Source organism: Cibotium barometz, chromosome 10 (assembly GCF_041138505.1).
Source record: "Cibotium barometz isolate CiBa-2024 chromosome 10, ASM4113850v1, whole genome shotgun sequence".
Taxonomy (NCBI): Eukaryota; Viridiplantae; Streptophyta; class Polypodiopsida; order Cyatheales; family Cibotiaceae; genus Cibotium; species Cibotium barometz.
Window position 1 is genome coordinate 8630164 of NC_141055.1, and position 12736 is coordinate 8642899.

At 45.1% G+C, this 12736-nt stretch overlaps 1 protein-coding gene across 1 annotated transcript in view; it reads left to right on the forward strand.

The window, feature by feature from the left end:
* The first annotated feature begins 679 nt into the window (after positions 1-679).
* The window catches only part of LOC147634523 (ras-related protein RABH1e), a 33024-nt gene continuing 20967 nt past the window's right edge, over positions 680-12736 (forward strand). The window contains exon 1 of the mRNA XM_086803605.1: positions 680-1002. Within this exon, the coding sequence (XP_086659731.1) occupies positions 874-1002 (129 nt within the window). The 5' untranslated portion in view covers positions 680-873. The remainder of the gene's footprint in view (positions 1003-12736) is intronic.

Consider the following 12736-nt stretch of genomic DNA (forward strand, 5'->3'; position numbering starts at 1 on the left):
ATACGTCTAGGCCCACCAAATTTTGGTGTAGTACCTAGAGGCCACCCTTGTTTTGGACAAATGGGTCAAGGTAAGACCATGTGAGTCGATGTTAAAAGATATGGGTAGTAGGCGATTTAACAAGATTGACCACTTTGCCTCGCCTATTTTATAGCCCACCATTTTATATTGCAACAGGCCACCTTGTTAATAGAAGATTGACCAATTTGCCTCGCCTATGAGCCCACCATTTTATATTGCAACAAGCCACCTTGTTAACAGAAGGTTGACCACTTTGCCTCGCCTATGAGCCCACCATTTTATAATGCAACAGGCCACCTTGTTTCGCCGAGCATGTGAGTCCAGCCCTTCTGTGGGTCTTACGTTCTGATGTGAAAGAGAAGGGCGGGGAGCTCTTTGATATTTCAAAGCCGGGAGCACCTCTCCATTGGATTTTCCAGTTTCATACCACATGGCCAACATGCGTGCGCCTTCCTCTCTCTATACGAAAATTAAATCTTCATGCAGCTTAGGAAAAAAAACTTTCTGCTATGGTTCACCAGCCCTAGCTAATTAATTATTGAGAAAAAAAACATGTTGGGTGCATAATTCAATGATAAAAGCTGTGGGCGGGCCCGTAACAAGATTGGCCACTTTGCCCGGCCCATTGCATACAAGTGTGTAAACACCCTAGCATTCGATTTTCCTGTGTCTTCATATGTGAAATGGAATCGGTGAGCTTGGATTGAGTGTTAAGAAACACAAGGTTGCTGCTTGATATTTCACCATGCTGCAGCGGCAGTGAAGCCTTTGTTTTCCTGTTATTATAATCAGAAAGGATGATAAGTTGCATCTGGGTTATATAAGCTGTTTTCCATTAAGCTGCTGCAATAGATGGGCACTCCCATGGCTACTGTCTCACCTCTAGCAAAATATAAGCTCGTTTTTCTGGGGGATCAATCTGTTGGAAAAACAAGCATCATCACAAGATTCATGTACGACAAGTTCGACAACACTTACCAGGTACCTGATCAGTTAGGATTTCCGATTAGGATCCTCAATTCATGTGCTGCAGGCCTGATCAGTTAGGATTTCCGATTAGGATCCTCAATTCATGTGCTGCAGGCCTGATCATGCTTGCTCTATTAGGGTTTTCATTTACGTACGACAAGGTTTTTAAATCTTTCGGTTCAACAAATTTGACATGGCTTCTTTAAATCTTCTTTAAATTTGACAGGGTTTTGCATTTGGCTTCTTTCTGTAATACCCGTCTCTTCCTGCTGTCCTATGCACAACCGTACGAACCTAACATGGCAGTCAAGATCTTGCACTCACCATCAAGGTTGGAATAGATGCACTTAAAGGTCACCGCTTTTTGGCATCTGATCACGACAGGAAAAGAGTGCTTATGTTCACAGCGGTGGCTGAGAAGACCATAGTCCTCTTCAGGATGGCCCAGTCAAAGTCGAGCAAGAGAACTGCCAAATCTTGCTGGTGGGTCCATGTGCACTACTTGTGCTTTGTGCAAGAGTTATTAGAGAGAGAAGAGAGCAGCTGAACGCAAAGTAGACATAAATCCTACTGTGTATATTATGTACAAGAATGATTACAACTGACTGTTCTCTGTACAAAATAAAACCAGAAGGTAGATATCCCTGTTCTCAGCTCCATATTGCTGTTATACATATGTTCTCAGCCCAACGGATGACTGCAGATCTGATGCCAGCTCTAGCTTGCTTACTAGTGCTCCTTTGCTGAAGAATTCCTGGAATGTATGAGAAGACCCCAAATGCCCATTTTATATGTGTCTAGAGGGGCTAATTGGCCCCTGCCCGACTGTACCAAATCTAGTGCAGGGCTGCCCGACCCTTTGCCAGCTTCCCGACAGCCTGCCCAACACGTGTCAGGGCTGCCAAGCTTTCATGTGCTGCTGCCCAGCGCCTGTCAAAGTTGCCGAGGTCTTGTGCCCTGTGTCGTGATAATGTGGAGGTGTTTCCACACTCCCCGTATTTTTTCCCTTATTTTCCCATTTTTTCCTAGTGGTGGGAGGGCTGCCAGATGATGCCAGGAGCACCCCAATGTTGGCCGACGGGATCTTCTTCAGGCGTGGGCATCAGGGCTGCTGGCCGACTGCTTTTTCATTAGTCGTGGGCATCAGGATGCTGGCCGACTGCATTTATGCAGTCGTGGGATTTTTCTCCAGTCGTGGGCACTCTCTGCTGCTGGCCGACTGCCCTCTAGGAGTTGTATATATTGCCCCTCAGCCCCCACCACATTCTCATTCAGTATTTCCGGGATCTTGTGTATAGAGAAGAGTTTACACACCTATCTCTCTGTGTTTCTTGTGCTGATTATTTTCTGCAGTCTACTTGCTCTTGTCTACCCAAGTTTGGTTGTCATTTCCGCTGCATATTCTGACACCCGTGCCCGTGTGAATGCCCTGTATTTTGGCATGGTTTGTGGCATGTGAACAGGTGGCAAGTATTCATTTAACCCTTGTTTATTATTGCAAAGGTTTTATAATCTTAGCAATTCACATTTATTAAAGCTGCTCAGTGCCTGGGGCCCAAGGTCAAAAGTGTGGCCAGCCCAAACGCTGGGCACCCACATAAGGCCTCATTAAGTGTGTGGAGTCTGAACACTTTAAGGAGGTGCCCACCATTAATTATGGTGGGCTGTGCCACATGGCACAAGGGATTTGGACCCCTCCACCTCCTCTCCCCCAATCTTCTCCACCTCTACGCTTTCCCTTCTCCTAGAAGTTGGCGCCCAACTCTCCTTGGCTCACTTCCCTTTTTCTGCTGGTCGACTGCTCCTTTCAGTACCTTCAGCACCTTCTGCACCTGTTGTACCTACTGAAACCCTAATTGTACCTATTGTACACGCTCAGTACCCGACTGTACTTGCAGTGCTGTACCCACCTCTGAACTTTCCGTACCGAACTGAACCTACAGTACCGGATTGTACCTACAGCACCCGACTGAACCTGTAGTTCAGTACCTTCTGTACCTGCAGCACTTCCTGTACTTGCAGTAGCTGTTGTACCCTCAGTACCTTCTGTGCCTACAATACCTACTGTACCTGCTGTGGGCACGTACTGTACCTACTGTGCCTGCTGTACCGTGTGTACCAGCCACCGTACGCACCTGCTGAAATCCTAACTGTACCAGCTGTACTTGCTGAAAATCAGATCTGTACTCATGGTTGTACCTGCTGGAATCCTAATAGTACCAGCTTGTGTACCGGATCTTCTACAAGTACATCTTCGTGTACTTGTAGATTGTGAGCACCTGTTTGTGTGCCTACACTTGGGGGGACCAAGCCCGTTCCTCTGCGTGTTGTGCGAGCCAGGCTCTAGTATGAGAGTGCTTGTTCATGCGTGGTCTCAGAACGACAGTTTTGTGTTCACACAACTCTAGGTGTATGAGGAGTCGGGGCTGGTTGTATTGACTCATTCGACGAGTTTGGCTTCGACATTCTTCATTGGCAAATACTTGTTTGGGTAATATGCCTTCATATTATGCATTGCATGGATTATCTGGCTAGCAAGCCCTTGGAACTTTGTACACAAATAAAAAACTCTAGTAATATACTTTAGTATTGAAGGGGGGGTTGGCCCGTTTGCGGCCCCAATGGTGGTGTTGTCTTGAGCAATGATGTATCTTTCAGTGATTATGTGTATTGTGGCTAGTTCATTTTAGTGTTGATGAGCGTATTGTTCATGAGACAGTGCTCAAGGACGTTCACACCTAGTCGGTGTAGTTTCAATGGTATTAGAGCACGGTTGTTTCCCTCTTCAGTGGGGAAACGATCGTTTGGGCATTTAGCATCGTGTGAACAGCCATCATTCACTATGGATAGCCATGCACACAATGGACAAGGGCCTAGTTCAGTTGGTCAAGCAAGTGGCACTCATATTTCTAAAGCTTTGGGCAATAAGCATACAGGTTATGTAGAGAAGCAAACGCATGTCGAACAACCTTCTCGAGGCAAAGAGAAGATGCATGAATATGACCCCGATGTATTGAAGGTTGAGATGGAGCAGATGAAGAGGTAGCTGTATGCCAAGGAAGAAGAGCTCAAAATGTTGTATGTGAACCCGTAGGTTCACAAGCTTATGGAGGCTACAAAGTCCGGGTCTATGGTGGCACACACGATGGATTCTATGGCGAAGGAATTGGGTGTGAACCCTTGTGAGATAGCTCTCAATTATCTCATACGCAGTGGGGATGTGGTGAAAGGACTTGGAGGTGAACTTTGTGTTAAAGAGCCCCCATATGTGGAGACAGGAAATGATGTATCTTGCAAGGTTAAATCTTATGTACACAGGGATGAGGCTTCGGTGACTTCAAAGCAAGTCTTCGCTTTGCATGGGTCAAGAAGAGAAAGAGATGTACATGGCAGAATGAGTGGTAGACATGCTGAAAATGTACATGTGATGCATGCTTCTCATAGGGAAAGTGATAGGTATGTAAGCCGCAACACTTTGCCTATGGAATTGGCCAGAGAAGAGCCCCGTCGTGGGCTGAAAGCTATGTATATTGTTGGGACAGCCAAAGAAGACCATGTGTCACCTACTACTCATGCCACTGAGTATGCCTATGGTGAACAAGCTTCACGCACGGACCCTTTTGTGAATGCAAGTACTGCGAGACCACCGTTGCACGGATCCCTGTTGCATAAGGTGACAAATCTATGAAGTTTGACGCCTATCATGGTGATTATGATGCAAGCAAGGCAATGGCTTTTATAGCCCAGATTGACATTGCCTTCAGTGATGAGGAATTCTCTGGGAAATCCAAGATTTGACATGTGAGCATGTTTCTAAAGGGCTTAGCTGCCCATTGGTGGATTACGGAAAAGCTTTCTAGTTGCCTTGTGCAGACATAGGAGAACTTCAAAGAAAGGTTTTATGCACAGTTTTTGACTCCAAATGCGGTAGAGAAGATCATGAGTAAATGGGACAAGATAAGGCAAAAGGACAATTGAGTCTATGCAAGCATATGTAAACAGATTTTGTAAGATCTATTTGGAGGTCTCTCCATTTTTGTTTCTGGGTGAATTTGAGAAGAAAAAGAAGTTCAAGTCTAGGCTCCAACCGGTCTACAAATCCGGACTTGATACACACCATAATGCCGCTTTACAGGACTACATTGCAGCTGCTCTTGCCACCGAGCAATTGGAGCACAAATTATAGCATTTTGGCAAAGGAGGCTGGGCATTCAAGGGCAAAGAAAAGGCTGGTCATAACATGCAAAAGAGTGGACGTCATGCTAAACCTTTTGTGAAAGATGTAAAGAGTGGTGGGAAGGTTGAAAATAAGCAATCAAAGGATGCCTCTCAGAAAAAGCACAAGTTTAGGCTCAATCCTAAGCAAAGGGAGCAATATGCCAAGGAGGGTAAGCGCTTCTCATGTGGCAGCCAAGATCACATGTTTCGTGAATGTCCTAAATGCAAGAATAAGGACAATGAGAAGCCGCAAAAGGCTAATGTGCATTTCCGATGTGCAAGGGAACACAGGTAAGAATGACAAAGAGAGGATGGTTTGCAAAGCGTGTGGACAGGATCAGCCCTCTTGATGATTGTGCCGCAGACAACTTCATTTCTCTGGAGATGGCATCTAGATTGAACATTGATGTAGGGGACATGGGACCCCATATTGAGGCAGAGGCTGCTTTTGTGGGCAAACAAGTACAAGTGACCCCTATCATTGGAAAGTTGCGCATACACATCCAGGGGTATCTTGATGAGTCTGCATGTTTCAACCGCATTGATCTTAAGAGTGGGTATCACCAAATGTCCCGGCCACGTTCAATAGAATGATGGATCACATTTTTCATAAGCATCGGAAATTCACAGGTCTTCATACTAAGTCTTTGCCTTGAATTTCAAGCATAGTGAACTCTTGCAATGTCTAAATAGTACCCTTGCGACTAAGAGCATCGGCAACGAGGCTATTCTTGCCCGGGATGTATTCAATCATTCCCCCAAATTGTTGGAACAATTGACTCCATCTAGATTGCCTGTCACTCCATTGGGCACTAGGCATGGTTTGCAACCATTTAAGTGCCTGGTGATCTGTCTTAACTGTGAAGTCCCTCCCGTAAAGGAAGTGCTTCCAATGTTTAAGAGCGGTCATCACCCCCAAGAACTCTTTGTCATACACTGAATAATTCTTCTTGGCGTTATTCAACTTGCGGCTATAATAAGCCACTGGCCTACCATCTTGCTTTAAAACAACTCCAATGGCAAGGTTATTGGCATTGGTAATCACCTTGAAAGAATCATCCCATGATGCCAACCTCAAAACTGGAGACTCAGAGGCAACTTTCTTCATTGCGTGGAATGCCTCTAGAGCCTTGCCTGTGACGGACACTTTTTGACAAGGAGTCTTCACGCCCTTGAGCAAGTCAGTAAGAGGTGTTGCAAGGTTAGAAAACTTGTCCATGTGGGTGTTGTAGGCCTGACAAAGACCCATGAATGAGCGGATTTCTTGGGCTGTAGTGGGTGTTAAATTTTTTTTTAATGCATCTCAAGTGAGGTCGGCCAAGTCCATTTGTGGATATATAAGCACCCTAGCTCCATTGTAAAATTCATCTAATTCATTGTTGTTCTGCCAACGTTTTCTCTCATCCTCTCTCCCTTAGCGTTTGTCTCACTAACGCAATACTGCTTCCGCGTTGTTAACTTTGACATGGTATCAGGGCCAAGGCACGTCAACGCCTAGGGGACCGGAGCGCGAGGAGAAGGTAGATCTCGGCTGCGTTTTTCAGCCGGCAGGAGAGCGATTGATTTGCTACGTTTTCATCGCGAGAAGCACCCTTGGACCAGCGTTTTTGCTATAAGAGGGGGGCTGATCGGATCTAGCAGCGTTTTCATCGCGGAGAACCCCTTCAACTCTGCGTTTTTCAGCTTGTAATCGACGGAGCAGTGCTGCTGATTTTCAGCGTGAAGTTGGACGAGATTTGGGCTGTGTTTTTTGGAGAGGAGGGTCGGATTGACGAAGGAGATGGGTCTCCCGTGTTCGAGCAAGGACGACAAACTGAATGGCGACAATTATGCGCATTGGAACTTGATCATGAGGCTATGGTTTAGCAGAAAAGGCTTATGGGACATTGTTGATGGCTCGGAGGAACGCCCCCGAAGGGATAGCAATCGGTTCACACGTCTTCAGGAGGAGGAGTTTCTCAATCTCTTGTGGATTGGGATGCTCACAATGCGAAGGCAATGTCGGCGATTGCAGAATCTCTCACCAAGGAAATTTCCCCTGCCATACAGACTTTGAAGACTGCCAAGGAAATGTGGTCAAAGCTTGCAGGAATGTTTGATCGAGACTCAACAATGCGATTAGTAACCCTTCTCGGCCAGTTGTTTTCCATCAAGTTTGAAGCCGGGACCTCTATGTAGTCATTTCTAATGAAGGCAAAGGTTATCCATGATCAGTTATCGGCTATGAATAGTGCGTTAACTAGTACCCAGTTAGCTGCCTTGGTTCTTACGAAGTTGCTTGAGGAGTACGAGATGGTCTCAAGGGCATTACGCTTACAAGTCACGAAGGAAAAGCTGGAATTTAATGTTCTCAGCTCTTTTCTCATTGAGGAGGAAGCAGTGCTCATTTCCCAAGGCAAGATTCGAGTTCCGAAGGATGTAGAATCGGCACATGCTGCATCGGAATTCAATAAGAAGTCTAGGAGCTATTGTTGTAAGTGCGGAAAGTGAGGGCATTTGGCTCGGGATTGCAAATCCAAAGCTAAAGCTCAAGGCTCGACGAATGACAAAGGCAAAGGCAAAGCTGACGAGGATGACAGTGACAGTGATACTACCAGGGATGATACGGCTTCTGCCGGTGTGGCGAGGACTACACTGGCACATGCTCCAGGATTCTAGCTTGGTGGATGGATGCTACCACATGCTTCAGCCAGAGAGAGACATGTGAGTGGCAAAGAGGAGCAGTCTGTGCTCCCGTTTTGACGACTTGGACCCATGTGTCGGAGTTCAATTTCTGGGTGTTTGGATCCGTGTGTCGGAATTCAAAGCACTAGGCATCTGGCAAGGAACCAACATGGCGTATAAAACACTATGGATGTGCTACAGTCATTCATTGTTGTTTTCGGGATTATGGACAGGGTGTGTACCAAAGTTCATTATCTTGTGGAGTTTTTTGGACGTGATGTGTTCACAGTTCATGAATGGGGATTCTTGGACGTAGTGTGGTCTACAGTTCAATGTTCTTTGAGGCAATTGGTGCTCAGGATGGCATTTTTGGTGGTGACAAGCTGGTGGTTGCAAATCGGAGGTGTACCTAGTGGTTGGCCACTGCTCGGGTGTCCATGGTAGCTTCTTCATCGACTTGGTATTCCTACTTATGTCCACTATGAGCTGCAGAGAGGGTGTTAAAATTTTTTTTATGCATCTCAAGTGAGGTCGGCCAAGTCCATTTGTGGATATATAAGCACCCTAGCTCCATTGTAAAATTCATCTAATTCATTGCTGTTGTGTTGGTTCGAATACTCTCTCCCTCTCTCTCTCTCTCTACCTCTCTCTAGCGTTTGTGCACCCTCTCTCTCTCTCTTTCTCTGCCAGCGTTTTCTCTCATCCTCTCTCCCTTAGCGTTTTCTCACTAACGTAATACTGCTTCCGCGTTGTCAACTTTGACAGTGGGAACATCCCAACTGAGAATGGCCTGTGCCTTTTCAGGGTCGAGGCTAATACCTGAAGAACGGATGATGTATCCCAGGTAATGGATTTCTTGTACTCCAGACTCACTCTTCTTGGCATTGATAAACAACTCATTGGCTTGCAAGAGTTGCAAAACCTGTGCCACATCTTGCTTTGCGGGCATACATTTGCACAGGACATTTGGTTGCCTGGCAGTGCACATTGGTGCTTGGTTTGCTTGCAGGTATATTTTGTTGACATGGCACAGAATGCTACAGATGTATTTGGTGTGCTCACCCAGGAGGACAAGCTGGATGGATCTAACTACTCCCTCTGGAGTTTCATGATCCGTAATTTGCTGGTAGCCAAAGGGCTTTGGGGCATCGTGTGTGGTGATGACACACGCCCACTTACCATACAGCCAGCCACACCTCAAAGGGGAGGTGCTCAAAGAGCTCCTGATGTAGATCCTGCTCCCACACAAGAACAGAAGAGATGGGACTCTAGAGATGCACAGGCCATGTCATTGATAGCCCTTTCAGTGAAAATGACTATTATTCCACACATTCGTTCATGCAAGACATTGAAGCTTGCATGGGACACACTGGAAGCAATGTATCAGGTACGCAACGAGGCAAGGGTTGCCTACTTGAAGAGGCAATTGGATCTTCTTTCTATGGATGAGGGTGACTCTATGGCAGATCATCTCACCAAAGTGAAAGATTTGCAAGAACAATTGCTCAACATTGATGAGGTTATCCCAGACAGACAGATGGTCACCAACACTCTTCATTCTTTACCGCCTTCCTACTTGGGTTTTCACACCTCTCTCAACCTCTCAATGAGAGGAGGTGCTGATCCCGTCACTTTTGAAGAGCTCGTGGGTTTACTCTTACAGGAAGAGCAAACAAGAGCAAACAAGAGCAAACTTATCGAGCAACCGTGGTGGAGAAAAGGCATTTACAGCCAAGGATAAGGGTAAAGCAAAGAGCTTTAGGCATGGGGGACAACAGTCTAGCAAGGCTGGTCATGGACAGCCCTCTTCTAGTGGTGAAAAGTCTGACAAAGGGGATGCAAACAAGCCCCAAAAAAAGGGCAAATGTCACTATTGCCATAAGCCTGGACACTACATCAGTGAATGTAGAAAGCGGATTGCAAAAGAGAAAAGGAAAGAAGCAGGCAATGCAGTAGCAGACTCTTCTGATGTCAAAGCACAGCAATCAGCTAATGTAATCCAGGACGAGTACACTTTTTTGGTCACATGCACTAGTGTCTGACAGACAGAATGCATCATGATATTTTGATAGTGGTGCTTCGAGCCACATCACTTCATGCAAAGATGTATTTCAGCACTTGGTTTATGCTTCAAAAGGCCGCACTGTATCATGTGTAGATCATACCACATATCCAGTAAAGGGAATTGGTAATGTCATACTTATTGCAGCCAATGGTGCCAATATATGTATGAAAAATGTATTGTATGTTCCAGGGATAAAGAAAAATCTGCTCTCCGTCTCGGCCATAAACGACCAAGGTTTAAAGGTTGAATTTGAAGACGGGAAGTGTTTGGTAAAAGACTCATCAAAGGGTTATGAAATAGTCACTTTTGGAACACGATACAAAGGCTTGTATAAGCTGGATAGCTATGACAAGCGCACTTATGATGCAAATACAGATTATATGCTTCAAAAGGGCATCAAACACCAATGTACTGTGCCTTATACACCGCAGCAGAATGGTGTAGCTGAAAGGAAAAATAGATCTCTCATGGAGATGGCAAGATGCATGGTGAAAGCACAAAAGTTGCCTCACAAATTTTGGATGGAAGCTATAATGTGTGCAGCTCATGTGTTGAACAGGTGTCCAATAAAAGCTTTGAAAACCATAACCATTTGAGACTTGGTATAGCCGAAAGCCAACAGTGGATTATATGCATACATTTGGGTGTTTGGCATATGCACATGTACCAGAACAACTCCGAACAAAGCTAGATGACAAAGCAATTAAATGCATTTTTGTGGGCTACAGCAATGAAAGCAAAGGATACCGTCTTTATAATCCAACTACACGAAGGATTTTTGTCAGTAGAGATGTGGTATTTGCTGAAAATTCAGAACAGCCCATGTACAGCTTGTAGAAAAGCAATGATACAGGCTTACAGGACATGTTTGATGGACTTTTACCCATTGCAATTAGGGGGGATTCAGATCAGCCAGCCCCTACACAAGAAAATCCACATGTAGAACATGTGGAACAGCCAGCCATTCAGCCCCCTTCTATGGAAGAAGTGGAAGATCTTGTCAGGGAAGAGCAAACAGCCATAGACACAGCCAAGTCAGTGCCAAGATGGTTGGTGAAAACTTTGCAAGAAAGCAAACTTGCAGCTCCACTCACAGGTAGAACAAGGGCTAGTTCCAGCCATGCTTTGAATGTACATCGTGGGGAGTCTGCATTAGCAATGGGTGGTCTCTTTGATTCAGAAGAGCCTTCTTCTTATGAAGAAGCACATGAGAATGAGCATTGGTTGCAAGCTATGCAAGCTGAAATTTCTTCTATCATGAAGAACAATACATGGGATCTTGTGGAATTGCCTAAAGGCAAGCATGTAATTGGAACAAAGTGGGTGTACAAAGTCAATAGAAAGTTTGATGGTACTATTGACAGGTACAAAGCAAGACTTGTGGCAAAAGGCTACTATGAAGAGACTTTTGCTCCTACTTCGAGAATGACCACAATAAGATCAGTGATTGCATTGGCTGCCCATAAAGGATGGAAAGTGCATCAATTGGACATCAAAACTGCATTCTTAAATGGGGATTTACAAGAGGAAGTATATGTAAATCAACCCATTGGTTTTGTAGTTCCTGGTGAGGAACATAAAGTATGTAGGTTGCACAAAGCATTGTATGGGTTAAAGTAAGCTCCAAGAGCTTGGTATGATAAGATACATGCTCATCTAACCAGCCAAGGTTATGAGAATAGTCCAGCTGAAAGCACATTGTATGTGAAGAAAACCGATGCCGATATTCTCATAGTCATCTTGTATGTAGATGACATGCTCATTACAGGTACAAGCAAAGCACAAATTTCAGATTTCAAAGCTGATTTGAAAGCTGAATTTGATATGTCAGATTTGGGGCCTTTACACTACTATCTCGGCATACAGTTTATGCATACAGATGATGGCATTGTTATGCAGCAAACTAAGTACATAAAAAGTTTGCTAAAAAGGTTTCACATGGATGAATGTAAGCCCATTTCTACTCCGGTAGAACCAGGTGTACGGCTTACTATGCATGATATTGGAGAGCCTTTTGAGGTCGGCATTTACAGCCAGACAGTGGGATGCTTCATTTACTTGTGTAACACGAGGCCAGACATATCTTTTGGGGTGTCTTTGTTGAGCAAATTCATGCACAGCCCAGGCACAAAGCATTGGCAAGCAGTCAAACGCATTTTTCGTTATCTTAAGGGTACCCTGGATCTTGGTTTGTTCTATCCGAGGGGGGGCAGCTTGCAGCTTTATGCATACAGTGATTCAGATTGGGCTGGTGATTATGATACCAGGCAATCCACCAGTGGGAATTGTTTTTTTCTTGGCAGTTCATGCATATCTTGGTTGAGTAAAAAGCAACCCACTGTTGCTACATCTACTTGTGAGGCTGAGTACAGGGCAGTCTTTACAGCTACAGTAGATTGTGTATGGTTGAGGAGACTATTGGCTGATCTTCGTGAGTGTCAGCAGACACCCACCACCATTCTCACTGATAGCCAGAGTGCTATGGCCGTGGCATGACATCCAGTATTTCATGCACGTACCAAGCACATAGAGATTCATTATCACTATGTCAGAGAGAGGCTACATGCAGGGGAGATCAGTTTATCTTATTGCCCTACACAGGATAATGTTGCAGATCTATTCACAAAGGCTTTACCTCGAGAAAAGTTTGAAGCTTTCCGCAAAGCTTTGGGCTTACTCTCATACAGAGAGTGATCTGCTACCTTGTACAGGTTCACACTTCCACTACAGGGGGGATTTGTAGGCATATGCTCACTTATGGTAGTGCTATGTGTGAATAGGGCTTAACCAGGGGCACTT